Genomic DNA, 24,272 nt, shown 5'->3' with positions numbered 1-24,272 from the left:
TAAAAAGATTAAATGGCTGGGTTATTAATATTTCAATACTGACTACTGTGCGTGGCCAGTGAATTGATTCACAGTGTCTGTTAACCCAGCTCTGTTTGATGGATACAAGTCACTGTTTCACGGACCTGCTGCAAGGCTTTAGCTTAGTGGAAACAGCCCAGCATGGACGGCAGGGCTTGTTCGTTAGCTGTTGATTGAAGCGGGCTTCAGAGCCAGCCGCGTCCGAATCCGGAAAGCCCGTTTGAGCACACAGAGCTGGGTGTCCTGATCCAGCACGGGTGGAAGCTACGTGTGGCTGCAGGCGAAACGAAAGTTGTGTGGCCACTGCTCAACTACGGAGGAACGTGAAAGGGCCTGAGCTACGATCTGTCCTCAGCATGATTTGATCTGATTTATATCACTTGATCCTATATAAATGTATCGCTGCGAGATCTTCAGATGGGATTTCTAACGTTACGAGGAGACTTGGTTGAAATTCTCCCAGCTCAACTCCTTCCTCATCAAAACTAGGGTTCAGTGAAATCAGTTCTTTCCTCATATTTTTTCTGGTTTATAAGAAATTTTAGTATGGAAAAAGTTATTTAAATTTATTAGTCCTAGAAATTACAGAAAGATTACTTATTTCAGCCTTATGGAAAACATTATGGTAACTTCTATTTTTATTCAATTTTAGAATATTTTTATAGGATATATAACATGTTTCTACTGTAAAGTCCTTACAACTAAATGAAGGACATATATTTCCAAATATATAATGTAGAATACAAAGCTTGAAAATGAGACTTTTACAAGAATGAAATGTTTTCATTTAAGTGATTTTTTTTTTTTTTCCTTCAAGAACTGATTTTAGACATTTTGTTCTGATCTAGGATTTAGTCACAGTTAAATCATAGTATTTCTTGCAAATCCCCCAAAAAGCTTGCCGTGCACTGTAATTTTTATACTTGGTCCTGTGCACAGGTGTTTGCAAAATCAGGATCAAGGTATATATTGTCATTAGTATATTAAGCAGCAGTAATTCAGCAGTGAAATGTCTTCATTATCATGGAACTGAGTCACCCCCTGGCCTTTCGCATTTCTTTTCCACCCTTCCACCCACTTATATTTAATTTACGAAGGCGGCCAAGGGAAGATCAGTTCTCTTTAGTATCTTCAGTGTATTGGTATGATAGGTTATAAATTATTATTGTAAACGATTTGACCCAGTACTAAGCAGTCTAGTGTGAACGATTGAAATGAGAGAGCAGATGAACCCCCTGCTGCAGATTTCAAAGACTCTGCATTGGTTTATACCAGCTCAATATTTAGCTGTAGTATTTTATCTTCTGCTGGATGGTAATCCCACCTGCATGCTCTGAACCAAGGGCTTTTCAACTTCCTGTAACTGATGGTTTTTTCCTCTTTTTTTTTTTTTTTTTTTTTTTTCCCCCTGAGAAAACTGACACAATTGCACACTTCACTGGCAAGGTCTGTTTGCTCTTGATTTAGTCTGGGACACCTGAGCATCTCTACAGTGCCTGCAGTTTCTCTGTAGCGTGACTCTGTTGGACCCGCAATACCAGTGGGACCCATGCAGGTCAGGACAGCTTGTTCTTGTGGGACCTGAGCATCATCTGCTATTTGCTTGTGCCTTATCATTAGGAAATGTCCTGCCAGCTGGGAACCACTGTTCTACACAACAAGGTTCAATATGTTTTATTTAAAGCATTTTCTTTTTAATATATTAGGAATAATTTTTAATTGTCTTTTTATTTGCTTAGTATGGCGCACATATTAAAGACACTCAACAGCTGGTTCTGGTGGGAGAATATCTGGATGCCTATCAATGTCACGTGGGCTCATTTTGTAGACCGTGATGGACTTGTCTTTCCAAAACCACATCAGTTATATGCCACAATACCATATGCTCTTGTATTGCTGATTATCCGATTCTTCAGTGAAAGGTAAGAAACATAAATGCAATTTTATGCTAATGTTAATCCTCATTAATGCTCAAAATTTTTGAAAAATAAGATCTCTTTAGATCCATGTTCTTATGCTTTTACAAAGGAGGATTAGTTGGTAGTTTGCCGGAAAGATCTAGTGCAGATAATATGGCAGGTAAAAAATCGGGAAATATTTTCGCTATTAGGTACATGTGGCTGTGGTCCAATCTAGAAGGAAGATATTTCTATCTAGCTTTTCTAGACCAGTGGTTGGATAATTATCTCCTTTCACTAGAGATACAATTAATCCAAAACCATTTGGGTTTCCTTTTGCTTTTTCTCCTTCGGCGGAAGGGTAGAGTTATTTGTCCTCCAAACCAAACCTCTCCTTTCGTTTGGTCCTCTACCAGAACATTTGTGTGAGGCTGATAGATCCCAGGTGTCTAGCTGTAGCAAAACTGGGCAGACTGGAGGGATCTCAAAGTTTCATGTGAACATTTTATGGACATCTAGTAATACTGATTCTTTTTTTTTTTTTCTCACTTTGGCACTGAAAGATAGGTTGCTTCTGCAGCTGGAATCTTTTGGGACAGGCAGAGGCTGGCTCCAGAGAAGAAAGCTACAAATATATTAAGCTTTGCAGTGCTTTGACTTATTTATTTGTGTGTTTTTTGCTTGACTTTCTTTTTTTGCTCTAAAGATTATGATTAGTAGGTTTTTATAATTATTTCAGGATAGAATGAGGAAATTTGGAATGTGGTAAGCTGGACAGACTTCAAACAGAACCAGATAAGATCATTCATGTTAGGGATCAAAAGTAATTTGGATCATATGTTTATAACCATTCACAGTGTCTCCTGAGTAAATGCTTGCCCAACTGTGTCTCACTGCGCTGCTATGGGAAATCGCTCGTGTGAATAACTAGCCCACACATCTGGCCTGCAGTGAATCTGCCCATGAATGAGGAAAACTGACCGCTGCTATGAGTAATAAGGAATCAATTGCTGATATCAGCAGGAGTGAAGGGAGGCTTTTTCAGAAAAGCCTGCCCAAGTAGCAGAGCGAAGCGTTTGGCGTGCTCTGCAGCGATTTGTATTGGAAAGTGGAAGAGAAAGAGAAGCCTTTGGTCTCTGGGGGAGTTGCTGTGTGCCACAGGCCAGAGGCCGCAAGCCAAATCCAGCATCTTGGGCACTGGTTGCCCGGTGAAGCAATGTACTGAGTGACTACCTGCCACTAGGAGAAAGTATCCCAGTAGCAATCTTTCGTCTCGCATGGAGAGAGCATCTGTTCTTGTTTCACTCTCCCTTAACTGTTGCTTAACTCCAATATGCCTCTGCAAAACACAAGGACACAAAAATCAGGATCTTTCCTTTAGTTTTATAGTATTTCACGACCACGAACTTGAGTCCTTGGGTCTGCTTTTTTACATAACTGCTCATATGCTATGGTTCTCTCTTGGGATTAGCTAGAGGGAGATTCTCTCACAGTGCACTGTCATATCCTATGGTAGATTAAATTGCTTCAGATTTATTTTCTTCATATCCTGGCATAAGAAGAGCTAAGGTGTAACTGTGTTGTATTTTTAAAGTTTTTCATGGTATCTCTTTTCAGATATGTTGCTATACCTCTAGCAAAAGCCTTGGGTATAAAGAATGTAAGACGTGTGAAGCCACAGCCTAATCCTGTTTTAGAGAGTTATTTCCGGGAGTGCTCAAAACATCCATCCCACGTAAGGATTCTCATTCTTTTAAACGAGTTTTGGTTTTGGAAAATCCCAAGTCTTACTGTTTCAATCAGCTATCAGCAATGACATCATGAGATGAGTTCCAGCTGATTGACAGATGACTTAATTTATTTGGGTTTTTGTTGCTGTTCTGCTGACAAGGGTATATGGCATCCAAAACAGAAAATATGTTTAAGATGTTTAACTTTCTGGCATGCTGTCCTAGGTTAGACTGTTAATATTATTTCCAGTGAAGATCAGTGTTCCATCTTTAACTCATTTTGCCTGGAGAAAACATCAGCTGACATCTGTTGTGGGAAAGTGGTATCATATTTATTGCAAGCAATAATATTGGAACGCTGGCATGGAAGCCTTTTGATCCATTATATTGCTGCATACTTAATCCTGGCTTATGTGAGAAAGAAAAGCAACCTTTCTGTTAGCTTGCTGTTTGTTTTTAAATTTGAACAAGAAAAAAAAAAAAAAAAAGCCAATGTTTACCATCTCAAAAAATGAGGCAACTTGATTGTTGATGGGAAACAGGTACGTTGCTGTGAATGCAGCCTCAAAAGGTTCACTTACCTAAGATACCAAACGACTGCGGCGTTCCTACACTGGTTTTGAAAAGAAATACATGCTTTCTAGCAATGAGGGATACTGATAATTATTGATACGTGAAACTTTGCTTTCTATCCCTAACTCTCCTATTCTCTAACTGTGTCTTTTGCCTGATATCGTCAGGAATAGATGTATTTGTGTTCACGTTTGAGCTCTTCTCTATCTGGGCAAGTATCCCGATCTCTGTTTCACACCTTCCTTCTGCATGAGTACAGTTTGACGATTAATCTCTGAGAGGAAGCGCAGCATTTTTATACTTGTCAGTGCATGAGAAAGATTCAGGCTGCCTCCTTTAGGTGTCCAGCGTGGCTCCCAGTGTGCCTAAGAATGCATGCTCAGGCCTGGCTGGCAATTGAGGGCATCTAGGCTCCGTTGTCTGTCAAAACAAAGCCAGTATTCCTGCGTGGCAAGTAGAGAGCTCTCCAGCCAGCAGGATGGGCTGAACACAGAGGCTGTTTGCACTCCTGCCCTCCCCGGCAGCTGAGGTGTCTTCGCTCACATACCAGAGCTCTCCCTGAGGGTAGGAGACTAACTGAACTGGACTTACCTTGGTGGAGGCAGCGCTGCGGCCACCCACTATTTCCATACTAGCCTTGCTGGGAAAGAGCTTCCCCAGGGATGAGTCCAACACCTCCTCTGCTCCTGCAGCAGCGCTGGGTGAGGTCAGCCCACACCTTCTGCACTTCAGGGTGGAGGAGAGGGAGGAAGCCTGCAGGCTGCTGCACGTGGGGCGCTGAGCACCCAAGAAACGCAGGAGTCGCACTGCCTTGTGCTTAGCACGTGCTAGCGCGGCTGCGCGGCAGAGCCGCTTCACCTTCGGAGCACACGTTAAGCAGAGACACCCGGCTGGGGCACTTGGATGGCTAGATGCATTTCCAGGCAATGCTCTAGCCCTAATTTATTTTTAGGTGTGAAAAGGCAGTCTGCATTTTCCTCAGTAAAAGTAATTGAATTGCCCTGTACCACAGAAGTATGTGGGATTTGAGAACAGAACTCAGGTCACCTTAATTCCAGGCCTGTGTCTCACCTGTGAGACTCATTTAAATATAATCTAATAATTAATTATAATTAGGTAAGATATTAGGTGCAATGTCCACATGTGTTGATACATGGCACTTCCTCCTCCAGCCCAACCTCTTGCATCTTTGAAACTATCAGAAGCCACCAGAAAGACAATAGCAGGGTTTCTGGATCTGTACGTTTCATGCCTGCTTCATTTATATAAATTAGCATCTCAAAAATCCAGGGTTTCTGTGAGTGTCACTTACAAATTAAACCAGTAAGCTGGCAATAAACCCTCATAGATAGTTAATATTAGTAATATTTTTAAATGAAGACCTTACAACAGCGGGAAGCTGATCTGTGAACTACAAAATAAACGAAAATTACATTGGAGTACATCTTGTTGCTAACACTATTCCATTTTTTGCAGTCAGAGATTCAAGGCCTTGCCAAAAAGTGCAACTGTACGGTCCGTTTGGTGGAGAAATGGTTTAGGAGACGGCGAAACCTTGAGATCCCAACAGTGCTTCGGAAATTCCAGGAAGCTTTGTAAGAAAAGACAATGCTTTTGATTACTATGGATTTTACTGTTTTGAAAAAAAAATAAAAAATTATTGAGGTCCTCAAGCAGCTTTTAAGGGGGACTCGTTTCGAGAAAGCTGGGTCGATCTGACTAGTGTTTCAGTTTGTGCATACACAAACAAATTGAAGAGACTTAGTAGCATTTCTCCAAATGATGTGACTTAAAAAGGTTAGGTTAACAGCTTCTCCTGAAAAAAAAATCAAAAATATTTTACAGTTTTCTTCATTGTATAATAATGGACTTATTTGTAGGCTCCTGCTACATAGTGCTTAATGAAAACATGCAGAGGATAAGAAAATATTTTTCTGTCTGCCAGTAATCATCAGGGAACAAAAATGCTTACTCACTCTGTTTATATACGTATCCACACTGTCATCTTGGGATGCTATTATGTGTACAGAAGTCAGTTCAAGAGCAGGAATCATGGCATCCTAACTAAATGGTAGGTGTCACAGCTTGAACATGGGGTACTGTGCAAAACACGAGCTCAAGTACGCTGATGAGAGTGGGCCGTTGAGCAATTTTGAGTGATAATAGTGAATATGTAAAAAGTTTCAAAACCTCCTGCATATAACTGAAAACTGGAAAAGCATTCAAGAGTGTGAGTTTTCACAAATGTGTGATAATTTCCCCATACCAAAACATTTTGAGTAACACTGGAATAGTTAAATAGTAAAATCTCATATGAATTGCAAATCCCTAAATGGGCCTGGCTTTACTAACATAGCTCATCCCTTTTGGATGCTGAAATTAACTGTACCAGTGTAAAACACTTTCCTAATGTCCTGTGTATTTGGGTTTTTGACTAGCGTAATTGCATTGGCAAAAATTCGCATACAACGTCTTTTAGTGTGGATTAGCTTAAGGAACGAGGGTTAAAAGTACAGCTACAAAGCTCAAAGTTGAGTACTTTATCAAGATTACTTTCAGTGTGAACCAATATGATAACGATTTGATGATGCCCTCTGTTGGGCATAAATCCAGCTGATAGACATAGATGTGTCGCTCTGAAGCCAAACTGAGTTGAGTAAACTGTCCTGGCAAACGACGTTCATGGCTTATTTCTGCGGTTGTTTTATGGATCAGTTAACTTTGTTTTACAAGTGACAAATAAGATTTCCTGCTATTGATAAAAGACCTACTTGCCATGGATGCACGTCTCTAGTAATACACAGCCAAAGACTGAAATTAAACCTTGCTTGGCAGCTCGAGTGAGAATGAAGCAAACAGGTTTCTCTTGTGTAATTTTGTGAACCTTGCTCTGCTCTTTGTCAGTGAATTTAATTGGATAGAATTCTCAAGGCAACAAATGAGGAACAGAGTTATTCCACGCTAGTAGTCAGTGTTATGAGCATTATGAAATTTTTGAAAGCCTGCAATCTCCAGGATCATTCTTCTGAATCACAGCGAAAATCTGATGAGCCAGATCTAAACCATACTTAAGCTATTAGTGCTCCCAGTTAAGCAACACTGAGGTTTGGAAAGCCCTTTGCATGAAACCTCCCCTGCCTTAAAAAACTTGCCAGCCTTTAACTTCACCTACTAAATTGTTTTTTATTCGACTCAGTTCAAGAGAAAAGATTCCTGAAGTTAAATCAGAAAATCCTTTTGCATAGCTGTTGTTCGGTGCTCTCCCTGGTGGCCAGGTTCAGAGCTCAAAAGGCACTTGGGTAAAATTTGGTGAATTTGGATGAGTTTTACTTTAGGTTTTGTTCACCAAATTCATAAAAAAGCTTGGCTAAATGCAAAATGAGGTAGTGCTCTGGCAGTCTTGCACGTATAATGAGTTCATCTGAAGCACTGAGGGTTTATTGCCAAGTATATTCAATATATATTTGTAGGGCTGGGGACTAATGGCACAGTCTTGTTAGGTGCTCTGTGCTTTGGATGGGATTCAGAAAACGGCTTACGCTTTACAACCAGCACAGAATCAGTCCTGCTCTATCCGCTGGACTACTCGCACCTCCTGTGCTTGAAACAGGAGGCATGAGGGCAGAATCAGCCCCTGTGTAAAATGTCTGTCCCACGCCATGGCGGTGTTTTTCGTAGCATCTCTTGGTTAACTCTGAGCCAGGTATTACTTGTGGGTTCCACTCTCCCCTTCCATTTGCTCTCCCAATTTCCACCATGTGCTTTTGAATTTTTCTGTCTGCACAGTGGCTGTTCTGAAGTGTTATTTTCAAATCACCTGAGGAAAGATGCTTTAAAGTTGCAAAGTAGAATGGTTGTTTATTGCCAGTGTATCAAGTAGCAATTTTATAATTGTTTTATTGACTTCTTCCGCAGGCGTGAGACACATTATCTTGTCTAGCCTCCACCATTCTGTGTCCTCATCTTTTGTTTGTTTGTTTTTCTTGTAAAATGTTGGCTCAGTCTTTAAACATCTCATTCTTTCACCTGGATATTAGCCTCCGGGAATGTAGGGCTCAGAAAGGAGGGGCTGCTTTTACCAGACAGGTTTGCACCTTCTCTCATACAGCACTTCATTAATGTTTACCACAATCTCATTTTTATACATCTCTCAGTTCCTTGGTACAGTGTTCTTCTTGAGGCTTTCTCTCCTCCTTTTTAGCAAATTTAGGTTTTCTGGGAGGCTGCTTGCTCTCCTCCGGGATACCTCTTGTGCTAGAAAATGTTCTCACCGGGTTTGGGCCATGTGCCTATCTCTGTGATCACGACCTTTCTTAGCGTGTGAAGTCCCGCAGTGTTTTCCTGCTGATCTTGAAGAGCTGCTCTGGGAAAGGTCAGGCTTGTTCCTGCCAAGGAGAAGAGTGGAAAGGAAGAAGTTTTCCATCACCTGTAGAGGTGGGAGTGGGAATGCTCTGGCTGAGTCTCCAGCCGCACCCAGTCCCAGGGACAATACCTCCCACACAGGCTCCAGAGGCATTACAATGCTGATTGCTGGCTCCAAATCACAGCATCCTGCTCTGGCATATAGAAGCAACAACACAGTTTCGGTTCGCTAAGATACAGAATAACTTTTATCCCTTTGCTGACTTACCAGATCGGTGGTAAAAACCTGAAAGTTTTATCTTCCTTGATAGATATCCATTTAAGCCACAAAAAGCTTAGATCAGGCTAAATGCTGGCAAACCTAGTCAAAGATTGAGGTTTATAGTTAATTCAGACCTCTGTAGTAAGACATAAACTAATCCAGTAGTCAGTCGTTGTTAAAGTTTTGTAGGGCTCCCCTGTTTTCAACAATCGGTGTTAAGAGAGATCAAAAGAAATGAACCCATCAACTGAAACAAGTTGCGGTTGGTGCTCCCAGCGTTCACAGTGTTTGATCGGATTGGGCAGTATGTGCCACGTGGCTGAAAGACCTTCTGGAGTCAGGGAACTGTGAGATGCTCTTGGTCCAGTGTGAATATTCTGGAGGAATTGATACAGTAGGAAAGGTTGGTGTTACCAAACGTTAATTTTTAGGGATTTTATTACATTTGCTGTGATTGTTATCTTGATCAGCTCATGCTTGGCTGGAAGATGACTGCTGTGATCGTAATCAAGATATCTGTTTCGTGATAATGTAAAATAATTTACTACTATAGCAATTAGTCAAAGCTTAATTATTTAAATATTAATAGTTCAGATATAGTTAATATGTGACAACCCTTAATGTAGAGTGTGAGGACATGTTCATGTGAAGATTGTCTGTGATATACAAGGATTTGCAGTAGTTATGGTTCAGGACAATACCTACACAAAATGTAATGCTTTTTGTTCTTATTTTTTCATTTTAATTTTGCAGCTGGCGATTTTCATTCTATCTTACATCCTCCATCGTTGGATTTATATTTCTGTACGATGTAAGTTAATTTTTTGAAGGATTGATATTCTTATATTTTTAACAAAAGAAGGACTGATTTCTAGGTCTCCTTGAAGGCCATGGAAAGACTCCTTGGTTTCAGTGGCTCTTTGGGTTCAGATCTTCGATGTCTGCAATCTAGATGATAGGCTGCAGTATGCACTGAGGTTTTACTTAATTTTTAAATTATCTTTCGAACTTCTATGATAAGTAATTTATGAGTAATCAGTATTTTTAAGGCAAGTTTTAAGAAGGCACACCGATGGTTTTACAACATGCCTTGTTAACACCTACAAATGTATCACATGGCCATGTTTTTCTCAAAGGAGGCCATAAACCTTTTCTGGCAGCACTTTTGGGGGTCAAAACAATGGGGTATTTCACGGCTATTTATGGAGGTGTTGCTGCTGAGTCAGAAGTTGGGAATAACAGAGAGAGTGCTGCTTGTAACGATGTGAGCACTGCCTGGGGTGTCATTAATGCTTCTCCTGAGCAACAGAACAGTTCTCAGCCCGTCTACGTTCATCTGGCTCTTCTCCCCAAACGCTGTTTATTATCATGAACCAGTGATGTGTATGGCTGGTAAACACAGCAAAATCTAATCACTGTGGCAACATATCTTGAGTAATTGCAGTAATAAAACACACACCCACTGCTTTGGATAATGAAATGATGAACTGGAACTTCTTTTCAGGTGTCCTGAAAAGAAGCCAAAAAGCTGGGACCAATATAATAAATCTGAGATGTAAGATCCCTTTAGAAATTGGTGGAGAACAGTTATCGAGACTGTAGCCTGCTCCACTTCTTAGAGAAGTTTTCAGTATTGAAGATTTTGAGTTAAGATGACTTATTGTTGCTCAGTATCTGAATGATCTGTCTTCCCCAGAAACCTTGGTTTTACGACATATGGCAGACGTGGGTTGGCTATCCGTTTCAGGTGAGCTTTTCGGCATTAGGCCATTGGCCTCGAGGCATTCCAAGTATTTCCCCATTGGAAGGGATAATCTGTAGAAGCGCTTCTCCCTCCCAATGGGCACCACCTAGAGAGGCGCGGCACCAAAGCCTTTTGCCCTTCTTTGGTACCTCCTGACTGTTGCAGGACTTCTCCGTGATCTGGCTGTGCTGCAACTCAGCCCTCCAGCCAGACCACTGTTATTTCCACCCATCCCAGGTTACCAGATGCTATCTGTGTTACGGGTTTCAGTGCTGAACCCCTCAGCTTGCACCAGTCCTGACGATGGTTCAAGGCACTGCGGAGGATTATGCTGAGTGCTGGGTGCCTGCTGGGCCCTATTGCTTAGTAGTGCAGGTGGAGGGAGTGCTGCAGTGATTTGCTTTGGCATAATGTGTGTCCCTGCTCTGGGGATCTCTGCTCAATGCTCTGGTTGTTCCCAAGGGCCACAAGGCTCTCATTTCTTCCTAAAATATTTTACTAACACTCCCATAACAGATGAATCCAAGCAAACTGCCTTCGTGCCCACCTGCCAGAGGTTCTTATGTGCCCCCTGCTCCTGTTTTTATAAATCTGTGGTCCATCACACTGCCTTCTTGTTCCTGTCCTACTCAGGGGACAACAATAAAAAGAATCCTGCCTCTGAGCTGAGTTTTCCCAGCTTCTCTTACTCGTGGGACCTGATAACCAAGCCTGCCTCCTGCCACCTGGGAAACTATTGAACCAAGGGAGCAGCCAAGCTCAGCATCCAGCCCTAAGCAGATGCATAGGATTTCAGCATAAATAGCTGACATTTTAGTCATGGGATGTGTGAATGTTTGAAATGTTAATCGTTCACCAAAATGGAGGGCTTAATTTATTTGCAGTTGTTTGTAATTAAATGCAGAAGCACTCTGCGTGTAGTTCTCTGAGAAAAACATAGAAAAAAGCATGCTAAAATTCAGAGGTGGGGGAGGAACTGCAGAAACCGAGAGTTTGGTCTGAGTAAAGGTTAAAATATTTGGCTCCCAGAACATCCTTCTTAATGAAGCCCAGAACAGGGATTTAGCTTAGTTTAATTTTTTAAGCAAGACTCAGCAGAGGAGCAAAAGAAGTGAGGAAAGGAAAAAAGAAGTAATTTCACTTGGCATTCACTTTTTGCTATTCTTAGTTAACTGTGTTTTTCTTCATTACAGACTCTGCTGCCATCCCAATATTGGTACTACATGGCTGAGATTAGTTTTTACTGGTCTCTCTTATTTACACTTGGGATTGACAACAAAAGGAAGGCAAGTGGTCATGCTTGTTTGTAGCTAGCACCTCTGCTTCTGTGAGGGAGGAAAAAAAAAATGTTTTTTAAGGAAAAGCACTGTCCTGGTACTGGATTTGGTGCAGCCACATGAGGGCAGCATCAGTCTATCCCTGGCACACCTGCACACGTCCAGGCTCTCCTGGCTGCCAGGGCATCTCGCTGTGTGTCACTTCATCCACACCGAGACCCTCAAGGGCTGTACTTGCTTGGTTCGACCTTTTTTTCTTCTCTCCCTCACAGGATTTTCTGGCTCATGTCATTCATCACTTGGCAGCCATTGGGTTGATGAGTGGCTCTTGGTGTGGCAATTATGTGCGTCTTGGAACGCTGGTGATGTTTGTGCACGATACTGCAGATTTTTGGCTCGAGGTAACCCTGCCCTCTGTCTTTTTGTTTGTTTTGGGTTTTTTGTTGGTGTGTTTTGGGCGGGTTTTTTTGGTTGCTGCCCAGGTTATGTTCAGGGATGTTTTAGTCTTTTTACCACAAGTTTCACACAGCCCCTTCCTATCCCCACAGAGACATGGCTTCGCAGAATCATGAGTTATAAGATAAAAAAGAGCTTCTAGATAATTTCAGCTGATACTCTGTTACAGAATCCATTATGAGAAAAGAGCAGAAGAGAAGTTCTTCAGTACAGAATGGGGACTGGAAAACAGCTGCCTCCCTGGATTATTCTTGTTTCACTGTTAAAATTAGACCAAGCTGGCTAGCCTGTGAACAGCTTGTCATGATACCAATTCTCAAGCAAATTTAGCAGCCAAAATTTTGGTTAGTTCTCCAAACTGCTTAATTTTGTCAGCATTCACACCCCTGTGTTGGCCCAAGGGGTACATCTGCGTTATACACTTCTGGCTGGAGGCACTCAAGCTGTCCCTGAACAAGATATCACGGGTATCTACTGGCAGAAGAAAAGTTTCTTCCCCTGGACTGAAGGGGAAATCCCTTCCCTGAACTAAATATCAATGTTTAGAAATGTTTCAAATTAAGAAGTGTCCTATTCTGCACACAGCACTGTGGTCATGGAGACTTGCTGCTGGGTTTCTTGGAAGACAAATGCACACTGTGTTTCCTTCAACAGAGTTACCCTGGTCTTAAAACACCAAGACTGAGAGCATAGTTTCATTGCCTCTTTTGGTGGCAGTGCCAGTGTAAGCAGCCCTTGTAGGCTGTTGTCTCTTGTTGTTTATTTCTGCTCCTGATACTCTATCCGTTGTATTGGAACAACTGATTGTGGGGTCATGCAGTTGGATTTGTCCAGATTAAACGCATGCATACAGATTTTTGCTGGGTTACTTTTAATCCTGAACTGCTTTGTGGCCCAATTAACTGTGTGGCCTTATGAACAGTTGAGCTGACAACTGGTAGGACAGCACTCAGATGGAAACCGAAGTTGGGTACCAGAATAACTTAATTCAGCCCTGCCACTCAAAAGTTCATCAAACTGCTGTTTAAAACGTAGGCTTGGCACCTGAAGCTTTGTTCACACTTGAGAACGGCTGTTTCATTCAACAGTGCCCAGGGCGATTCCTAGATGAAGCACGGAGAGTTGTACACTTCAGCTAGGGGAGAAGCAGTAAATACAATTTTTGTTAGCAGGATAGAGACCAACGCTAGGATCTCCAGCTCTCAAAAAGGAGAAGACAGAGGCTGAATGAGGCACAGAGAAGGGTCAGTAAGGTGCATGCCCCAGAATGCCTGCAGATAAGGGGTCACTGCCGCTCCTGAGCGTGCAGATGGGGCCGGCAGCTTCTCTTTGATCCAGCCCATTTTGAATCTGGTACAGGAATGAAGGATTACCTCTGTTTTCAAGAGCACTTTGTGCTTTCATGACCCTTTTATATTCTGATCGGAGAGCTGTTCTTTAGGCCTTTGATACAGAGTCCTTCCCTTTAAGATGAAAGGAGAAATATAAGCAAAGAATCTGTTTTGATACTGCTTTATTAGGTATCAGTAAAATGATTGCTTTACATGTCAAACAGGAGGGAAATTATCTTCCTGCTTAGGTGGAGGATGAGTCCTTGTTTATGAGAATGCAGAAAGGAACTTATTTCAGAGAATATTTGTAATATGTTTGATGGTTTTTGTTCAATGCAGGCAGCCAAAATGTTTAATTATGCTCACTGGGAGAAAACCTGCAACATGCTCTTTATCATCTTTTCTATCGCATTCTTCATCACGAGAATCATCCTGTTCCCCTTCTGGTAAGCAATATTTAATGCAGTCACAGGCTTTTATTTCATTCCCATTTCCATTGAGAGGTTAGTATTGGTTGTGATGGGAAAAGGAGAGGAATGGATTGTACTTTAAAGAGCAGAAGCAGAACTTTCATTATTGTTGGCTGCTAAAGGCCAGTGAGAAGAGGTGACAAAAAATGTCCTTTTCTTTAAAAATCTAATTTAAGTAAAAATAGTTTTTAAATGAGCCTCTTGAAAATATGCTAATTTTAATAAAGGCTTTTGTATATTATTTAACCTATTTTCATAAGTTATAGTTAAATGCTATGAGCTCCTGCATTTTCGAGGGCATTGAGCTACTTAACTAGGAGAAATCATTTTCCCTTTCATTCCGTCCCTCCTGCTGTAGCTACAAAGTCAGAGTACAGTGCAATTGCTTTATGATTGTAGTGAATTTTTTGTAGAGCCTTCTTTTTGCTACCTAGTTCTTGGGTAGTACTTCACTCACATGAGGAGCATTCAGAAAAGTTAAGGTGAACCAATTAATTTATGAAGTCAACAGAAATCATAACTTGCTGAATACTCGCATGACTTCAGAGTGCTATGATTTAATCTGCTTTGGGGTATCCACACGGGTGCTTAGTGTGCTTAATGCTTAACATGTTTAGCTTTTAAAAAGTGTTTAATGTGTTTCACATTCATGGTTTCATTGACTTGCTCTAGTTTGCCTTCATGGCCCTTCCTGCATGTGGACAAACCCTTAGAGACTCAAGCTGGTTAAATTAATAGTTCTGAACATTGATTAACACAAGGTTTTAATTTCCTGTAGTATTTTCTTTCAGAAATGCTGATGTCTTTTACTTTCTTCTTATTTTTTGATTAACTATGCAAGTGATCTCCAATCATTTTGCTTCACTGAGTTTCTTGTTCTTGAGTTCTTGAGCTTGGAAGCAAAACATGATGAGATTAAAAGGACTCAAAGCTCCAAATAATACAGAAGTAGTGAAGTCTGAAGATGGACAAAACATACGATAATTAACAAAAAGCCCCGTTGCAAAGCCTGTAGGATTTTCTCTGGAGTGTGGATTTCAGATTAGAAAGAATTTGCATTAAAAAAAATGGCATAGAGAAGCTCTGAGTTGCATAGTTTCTAGACCACACAGAGTTCAAGATTTAAAAAAAAAAAAAAGGGGGATTTTTTTTTTTTCTAGCCCTATTGTGGTGGGTTGACCTTGGCTGGATGCCAGGTGCCCACCAAGCCGCTCTATCACTCCCCTCCTCAGCAGGACAGGGCAGGGGAGAAAATAAGATGGAAAAAAACTCATGGGCCAAGATAAAGGCAGTTTAATAAAGGAAAAGCAAAGGCCGCTGCCATAAGCAAAGGAAAACAAAAGTTTTATTCTCTGCTTCCCATCAGCAAGCGACGTCCAGCCACTTCCAGAGAAGTAGGGCTTCCCCAAGCAGTTGCTCTGGAAGACAAATGTAATAACGAATGCCCCCCTGCCTATTCCTTTCTCTTAGCTTTTATTGCTGAGCAGACATCACATGGTATGGAATCTCCCTTTGGTCAGTTTGGGTCAGCTGTCCTGGCTATGTCCCCCCCCAGGATCTTGCCCACCCCTAGCCTGCTGGTGAGGGGGAATGCTGGAGAGACGGCCTCGATGCTGTGCGAGCACTGCTCAGCAGCAGCCAAAACACTGGTGTGTGATCAACACCTTTTCTAGCTCCCGATAGGAAGCACAGCACTATCGGGGCTGCTATGGAGAAAATTCACTTCATCTCAGCCAGACCCAATACGCTTATTTAGAATACTTTCCTGCAAGACTCAAATTTCTCATCTTCTGAAGTCAAGAGAGACACGTAATCAATAGTTCAATAGAGACACGTAATCTAGTTAAGACAGGGCTTGTTAATTAATCTATCATCTTTGCAGAGCTTTTTAATATTTTGTGGAAATAGTTAATTGGTTTGGAATGTGAAATTAAGCATAGAGAAGGATTCTTGCACCATAACAGTGACCTTTATTTTTTAGGATTCTTCGTGCCACATTGTATCAGCCTACATACTACTCCACGACTCCTGTCATAGCGTATTTTTTATTCAATGGGCTGCTATTGATCCTTCAAGGCTTGCATTTGTATTGGGGTTACTTAATTTTCAAGATTTTGAGAAGGTTCATTTTCTTAAAGGTAAGCAATTTTGCTTCTGCAGAAAGATGTGTGAAGTATCAAACAGATGCTAATACTTCCAATAGATTTACTTGGAATTTCTTATTGTTTTCCTGAACTTTTGTGTTAGAGTTTTTGATAGGGATCTGCAAAGTAGAGAGATGTTCAAATGTGCTTTCTACCTCTCGTTGTCACACCTGAGCTCATAGACCAGAATATCAAAACTTCAGCTAGACCCTTTTTTTGCCTGTATCTGATGTTTTGCTCTGTTAGTGAACGAGACGTGAGCTCTCCCAAAAACTGAAGCCCTGAGATGGTGCAGAACTCTTTAGAAATTCCTGTGTTCTGAGTGAAAGCAGGACTGGACTTTGTAGGGGACATACCAAAAAAGGAGAGGAGGGGTGAGGGATGAGATCTTTAAACACTGCAGAAAACTCGTAGTCAAAGTTCTTCAGGTTTGTCTAAATCTGAGGTCAGCTATACCTGAACGCTGGTTTTGGATTAAGAAAACCATATGAAGCTGATCTGGTGTTATATTATGACACAATGAAATACTGTCATGTTCAACTGGAGTAGAGAAACAGTGCAAGTCTGGTGCTGCCATAATCTGCTTTTACCTTGTAGAGAAAATTCATGGGGGAAAAAAAGCTATAAAGGAAACTTTGCTGCAGTTTAGGTCTTGTTTGATTGCCTGAAGTAGCAACAATTTCACAAGGTCTCTTGTCATGAAGTGTGCAGTGTGGTGCAGTGTAGATAAAACATTTAGCAAAAAGCATTTAGAAAAGGACTTTGGAGAATGTCTCTTTAGATTTGGCATAACCATTGATAGACATATTTTGCCAGTTAAGGTGAAACTTAAGTTGTGCTATGGAAAAATGGTATTTTTTTTGAGGATCAAGATGCAAAAGCATAATTGAGCTAACTCTGTCCTTTTATCTGAAGCAGTTAATGCTGTGAAGTATCTAAGGAAACAGAAATATTCCTTTCTACCCTTATTAATTGTTGTTTGACTGATAACAGAAACCATCCTGTAATTCTTGGATTATTGGATTCCTTCAAATCTTATGCAAATAGACAGCTGGATATCATAGGGAGACCCAATGTCTAGAAGAAAACTGCAGTTACACGCTCAACCCTTGTTAGACAGCAAACAGCTGTACATAAGGGACAAATCTGTAGAAGAAATAGCTTCTAAAACATGCTCATATGTTCCCTTAGGCACTGAGAAGTTTGTCTTTCTTGCATGTCACCTACCTCTGTTAGATTGATTAGAAAATTATTTCTGGCCTGGCTTATTGAGTCTTAAAGTATTTTACTTCTCATTTTCTTTTTTGATTTTGGCCTTGTCTCCGCGCTGTTCTCACACAACTCTTCTGACAAAATCAAGAGGGACATCCCTCTGCCTTCCAGCCGAGTAAGAGGAAGGCTTAGTTCTCCATCCACGTTGGTTGAGATTATGAGAGTACAATGCAAGAAGGTCTTCAGATACAGCGGTGAAGAGGACATTACTAAGCCAGCTATATAAGGCCATTCTGTCCTGCCTGCTTATATGCCTTTGTAAGGGGCAGAAATGTTTTATTTTGAGATAAGAGCTTTTTTTGTATTAGTCATTGCTAAAAAATGGAAAAGCATCAAGCCTGCATCCCTACCCTGGATTTTTGATTCCTTATACAGCTCTCTGAGAAGTCGGTTTCCAAATAACATTTTAACAGTGGTAGCAGCAGCAGCCCTAGCCCTTTTCAGTCTGCATGACTTCAGCTGGCTTGCATGTGCAGCCTGTTTTCCATAGCGGTGGCAAACTTGGCTGTGAAAGCAGCCAGTGCCTCCAAAGCTGTAAAGGCAACGTTGAAAAGAATGGTGTTTGCAAGGCAGCGTTTTTTTTACCAACATATTTGTTATAGACATACTCCACACAAATAGCTGTTGCTATTTTAGTGAAATACCAGTAAACCATCATCCTTGTACTAGAAGGGTTTTGTTTCTCTGCCCAAGACTTTTAAGTTTTCATTCAGAAAACAGGCAATTTTTGACATTTTTCTTGAAGCGAGAGTTAGCTACTTCAGATGGAAAAATGAAGTCATGATGTAACTGGAAATAGGGACTGATGTTGTTGTCTAACTGAAGGAAGCTCTGAGCACAGCAAGGGTGTAAGGAATTTTTTCAGTGCCCTCTGTGCCTTGCGCCACCCTGTGTTGGTGGGGTCACCAGGGAAAACCACTACAGCGCAGCAGTTAACAGCTCCTAGCATCCATCCAGGGGCAGGTGTCTCCCCGATCGTATCCTTCTGGGCCGTGGCATCATCCTGTCTGAAAGTTAATGGGCTTGAATGTTTGTATTATCAGTGGGAAGTGCTGTTGTCCCTTGTTAAAGGACTTGTCTGGGTCAGACGTGAAAGGTGGGACTCAGCGGGGAATGTGAACAGGAGGGCCCAAGTCTCCAGGGTGTCACATAGCTAGGGGGTCCGCTTTGCTGCTATTCAAAGGGTTACACCGAGCTGTGTCACAGCTTGCTCAGAGCTGTGGGTCTAGATTCAATACTCTTATCTTCAGATTGTGGCAGGAGGCTTTGTTAAAGGCAGGAATTAGTAGAGAAATGACCTTGAGTACTGCAGCCTCATGAGTTGGTATCTTCTTCCATGCTTTACGCTTTCCCCTCAGGAAGAGATGGCTTTTGCCTGAGACTGGCTGGTCAGAAGCTCTTCATCTCAGGTGTCACCTCCCCTCTGCACCAATAAAGGGGACAAATAGTCCTCTGGGATAACTGCTCAGCCGACTGACTTGCTTCAGCAAAGAAGAACTTGGACTAAAAATCTTGCGGTTTCCCTCCTCCCAAAGACTGCAGCCAGAGATGAGTAAGAATGAGGAAAAAGGAAAGAAGGGAGGAGATGATCTTGCTCTGTCCCTCTGTGTCCTGTTTTCCCAGGCATGGGAGTCTCTGGCACCTGAGCTGGTAGCACAGAGCAGCACTGGTCTCCAGGCTCACAGGACTTGTGCCACCTTTCCCCTGGCCCAGTCCTCCAGAAACGCCCTAACAAGGGGGAATTCTGCGTCGACAAGCTAAGCTGTGCTCAGCTACTTTGCATTAAGAAGCTTTTTATTTTCTGTGGGGATAAACTTGAGGAGACAGGGGTATTACATTGTTCAAATAAAAGATTATTCTTACTCCTGGAAAATATAAAAATACTCAAAAAGGAACCCAAATGTCCTTTCTCATATGACATTTTGTGACCCTGCATGTGAGTAAGGCATACGCCTGTAAGAAAAGCCCTTCAAGGTCAGACCTGTAGTCATGTACCTCAGATCAGTTCTGCTGCGAGGAGGAGGAGGACATTCTTCAGTGTAATTTCTTTTCAAGTCAGGTCAGGCAATCGCAGTGTTAGCCGCTGGCTGCCATCTTGATGTCTAAGGCCTTTTGTTGCTAGGAAACTCCGTGTGTTTCTGTAATATTGTTCAATTACATGGTTAAATTACCCCCTTGTATCAAGTTTCAAGCACCACTGAAACATGTCTAGTCATCATGTCTGCACATATGAGAATATTTTAGGAAAATTGAAAAAACATATAGAGAAGTATGTACATATGCACCGATTTAAAATATCTCGCCAGGAAAATCCCATGGAGATTAAACATTTTATTTCCAAGGTCAGAAAAAGGGAGCGAATGACAGCAGCTTATAGCCACATTATTATGGCAAATTAAGATGTAAAATATATGTTAAAACCATTACACACTGAGTTAAGGTTTTGAGACTACAGTGCTTTAAATCTTGAAAAATATGTGTAAGTTGTAGGAAATGGGCATGATGTCCACATGACTCAGATACTTCAGGGCTGATGCAAAGTCCATCAATGGCAGAAGGTAATGGCAGCTTTCTAACGGACTGCAATGTGACCAGGAATACGCTTGCTTTCTCTTCTAATGGTTTTGTCACCATCAGACTGCCTTCAAGTAAGGCAATGAGCTTCTTACTAATGGTCACTGTTACTTAGGAGTCATCAGCTGCAGTTTTGTTTGATTCACCGTGGTTCTTTCCTCTTCCTGAAGCAGAAGAGACCCTGCAACGCTGTACAGCAGGCTTTTGGACTTGTCACTCTTTAAAAAAATTAGCTGGTGCCACCTATATATCCTCAATATTCCTATGGTATTTTGTACTCAGTAAGCAGGCTTTTTAAAGGTTTTGCTTGGGCGTAAACTTGTCCGTGGTCTGTTCATTCCTTATTTGGTCCAAATTCCCAAGGGAACAGTGAGAGTTAGCGTTCAAAGAATGACTAATGACGGAGTAGAGGTAGCTACAACAACAAGAAAATACTATTTTGGGGTTGAAATGAGAGCCGTGCGGTACTCGTTATGATACTTTTGCTGTTTCCAGCAATCATTCTTCTCCTTTAGCATTTTGTTCTGTCTAAGGATTGCTCTTGTACTGAGAAATCTCTGCCAGTTCGAGTTAACTTTCCTTCCTTCCTTCTTTCTTATATACTGATACTGGGATGCCAGTAGAGTCCTTGCCGTGAAACGTGGTTGGCCATACAAAGACTCCTTAAATCACTTACTCCCTTTTCTCTACCAAAAGAAGACATACTGCTAAAACTGTATCCCTAAAAGTGTGCCCATGGACTAGAATACTTGACGTGTTTTAATATGAGTGGGTAGCAAGGCCTGAAAGTCCCTTGGAACAGAGACATAATAAGCTCTTACAAACCATGCCCTCGCTACTTATATTGAAGAATAATGATTCTTTACACCTGCAGAGGTGCTGGCCTATGTTACTCTCTGTCTTTCTTGTTGTGAATTTATCTCTTTAGAGACTTGCTGGAACCCTTTGTGTGAGTTTTTAAATTAAGTTATACGGTTCCCAGAGGCCACACTACCTGCTCCTGACAGATGCCTTTAGCTGAGTTTAGTCTGAGGCTATTCAGACTCGCCTCAGCTTCTGCAGAATTTTCCTTCCCTGGGATCCTTTTATTATTTTTCTTCTTACTTTTTTTGCGCTTGATCTGTTTGCGTCAAACAGAACTTTCATTTTTAATAATTCATTTGAATCTTATGTTTATTTTGTAACCACCTGGGTCCTGTGAGTATGGAATTTCAGTGCTGAACTTGGGTGAGAATTTTCTTGGTCATGAAACACAGGCCCACAGCACGTTGTGTAAAGCGACGGGGTTTTTTTGGTTTGCAGGTCCTTAAACATTTCCCCATGGAACTACAGACTTCTGTATGACAAATTTAAGCCCCTAGCACTTGCTTTGCTTTCCTTAGTTACTTTTAGAATCAGATCTATATCCTGTAGAATGAGACCATGGATCCACAGTGGTTAAAATCGACTGGTTTACCTTTATTAAAGGAGAGTCGCTCATCAGCCTCCGTTGACCCCGGAGTGCTGTGACTGCGAACACTTAGCTGTTCCGACGGCTGAGGCGGCACTGACTTTCTCATTGAACTGTGCAATAACTTGAGATATTTAATCCTAAACAGAAATCTTATTTTTAAAACTACAGAGAGGAAAAAAAGCTCTGTGTAACATGAAAGTAGAATGGCCTCTAAAGAGATTACATTTTAAATCTCCTTTGTGGCGAATAGAATTGGATCCAGTGTTCATCTGCTGGAGCTGTGGGCTGTTCGGTGTGCGCTCGACACACCATAGGTGAGCTGAGCCTGATTGCTCCCAGCTAATAAACTCTGACTTTTAACTTGAGCTGCGAAGGGTCATCGCGTGACCCTGATCATGCACAGCAGCGCTGCGCTTCCATACACCGTGCAATTACTGGGATGTGAAAATGAAGCGTGAAATGAAATGTATATTCAGTTTTGGCATGCACGGCAGTTTATTGGACTCCTCAAAAGTCAGATTTTCAGCTGATTATTCTTTTTCGTCTTTCTGAAGCAGTAAAAAAATCTATTTTCAGGACATTTATAATCAGAAAATGAAATTTAATGAGAATTAACACATTCAGTGAGAAGTCATTCATTTCAGAAAAATGTCATTCTACAGGAATTAAACAGAGGACGGGGTTTAGTTTCCTAAAGTAGAGGCACGTAAGTTCTTTTGTTTTCTTTTACTTACGTGTTTTGTTAAGCCTGTACTGCGCCAATGGCTATCAGGGTGCTGATAAAATGGACCGAGGGATGTGCTTGTCTGAATTCCAAGTAGTTGTTTTAAAAGCAGTAATGTATTTTAGAGGATAATGATAATCTAGTTAGTTACAATGTCATGTCTCTGTGGGATTGGAGATTTTGTGGTTACTTTCCAGACTGGGAAGGTCCAGTACATGCCGATGTCCCGCTTCAGAGTCCGAGTTCTCTGAGTGAAGGTTTAGCACAAACACAAGACAGATTGAGCTAGATTAGTAGGGGTTGCCTTTTCCCCATTTTAAAGGAAAATGGGTTATGGAGAAGTTGAATTTATTGGCTCTCAACAGATAAATATTTATAGCAGATTTTCTCAGGAGGGTAGCTTATTAGGGGAACCAAATAGGACAAATGAAAGTTTTCCCTCTTAGAGATGAAAACCAGTCTATCTGGGAACCTTCCCAGTTGATTCCAATTATTGCCTCTGGGACGTGAGCTTTTTAATAGCCTGGAGATGGGAGCTAGCCAGCCAGGTCAGCAGCGTGAAGGCTCCTGCCCCAGTAAAGGGAAATTGCTTCCTGTTAGGACTTTCTTTCATCTGCATATTTCCCATTCTGCTACAGCAATCTCGTTAAGACCAAAGCCTGGCTACATGTCTCCCTTTATGCTGCCAAATTCATCTGAGGGAGGAGGGGTGAGAGGCAGGCAGAAGAGAGCATAAAAGAGTAAGAGGTTTGCTGGCTGGTATTTACAACGATAGGCGAAAAGGAGAAAAGCCGCTGCGTGCACGCTGGGGAGCTCTGGAGCCCTACCCGTACGGGGGATTTGAAGTCAAGGCTGACCTCGGTAATGTATGTTGTCAAAGTGTGCAGCCCAGCAGAGTATGTTTAAAGAGGAAAGCCACCAGTTCTTCTCTACGGCCCAAATGTTCCGTGCCAATCCAAGAGCACTGTCTGGTCTCCTTTGCCTCAGCCAGTTTGTTTCCTGGCACTGTGAGTTAAAAGGCAGATTGCTGTTTAAACCTTTACTTTTTACTCCAGATTGTGAAAGGGGTCGTCCGATGACCAATGACTTCCAGGGAGGTATGTTATACTATATGCTAAAATATACTTCTCAGGTTTTAAAACAGCAACAGTGTTCTTTGCTGGAATTATTATTTTTTTTTAATAAACTCTGTTGAGAATGCCCATAATTCCACAACACCTTTCACTTGAATATTATATAAAAATCAGGTAAAGTTTTGAAAGCTTAAGTTAAGGACTGCTATGACCATTATGGAGGAATGAACTAGTGAGAAACCGAAGAAAATAATTTCTGAACGTTGGATTGGAATGTGAAGGCTTGTGAAGGTAGGCTGGGGTGGCAGCATTAGGACAAAGTACCCTTCCACAGCCCTGTTATGCACACACAAGGCTGTGCAAGAGCAGACTCCGTCCTCTGGCCATAGTCCAACAAATTGGGGTGTGGATGCTCCCTTTGCCTCTCATGTTAGCTGTGCCGTAAATGGGGCTGCATGGTCTCTTCTGTGCTGCAGTAGAAGTCTACTGTTTCCAAAGTTGCCGAGTTTGACTTCAGTAGGAGCTGCAGATGACCACCGCCTCTAAGAACAGAAAAATCAAAACTCTCTGTAATTCTGAAAGCGAAGCTTCCTGCCCTGGCCAGTTCAGCAGCAGTCTGCGGCGTTGATACAGGGCCAGGTTCTCAGCTGGTATAAATGAGCACGGCTTGACTTGAAGTCAGTGGGATTGTGTTAGTTTTCACCAGCAATGGATCTGGCCAAACAAGCAACCCCCCCCTCTCTCTGCATGTATGTCTGGCACAACGCAACTCTACTTTTAGTAAACCCCTGATCTAAAGGGCTCTCTTTATGTGAAAGTTCCTAATTCAGATAAAAGACAAATGTTGGTAAAGTTTTTGCTTTAAAATGAATTGATTTACCTTGCTGTTCACAGAAGGGCATTTGCTG

At 41.7% G+C, this 24,272-nt stretch overlaps 1 protein-coding gene across 1 annotated transcript in view; it reads left to right on the top strand.

Moving 5' to 3' along the window:
- Nucleotides 1–24,272, top strand: part of LINS1 (lines homolog 1) — a 63,235-nt gene that overhangs the window by 29,297 nt on the left and 9,666 nt on the right. Inside the window, exons 9-17 of the mRNA XM_087743741.1 lie at nt 1,761–1,943; nt 3,537–3,654; nt 5,699–5,817; nt 9,600–9,657; nt 10,543–10,593; nt 11,784–11,876; nt 12,140–12,268; nt 13,994–14,100; nt 16,106–16,262. Coding sequence (XP_087599867.1) covers nt 1,761–1,943; nt 3,537–3,654; nt 5,699–5,817; nt 9,600–9,657; nt 10,543–10,593; nt 11,784–11,876; nt 12,140–12,268; nt 13,994–14,100; nt 16,106–16,262 — 1,015 coding nt within the window. The remainder of the gene's footprint in view (nt 1–1,760; nt 1,944–3,536; nt 3,655–5,698; nt 5,818–9,599; nt 9,658–10,542; nt 10,594–11,783; nt 11,877–12,139; nt 12,269–13,993; nt 14,101–16,105; nt 16,263–24,272) is intronic.

The sequence above is a fragment of the Nipponia nippon genome, unplaced genomic scaffold (assembly GCF_047370975.1).
Source record: "Nipponia nippon isolate SJK-2023a ecotype South Korea unplaced genomic scaffold, ASM4737097v1 scaffold_9, whole genome shotgun sequence".
NCBI lineage: Eukaryota > Metazoa > Chordata > Aves > Pelecaniformes > Threskiornithidae > Nipponia > Nipponia nippon.
This window is presented reverse-complemented; position numbering and strand designations above follow the sequence as displayed.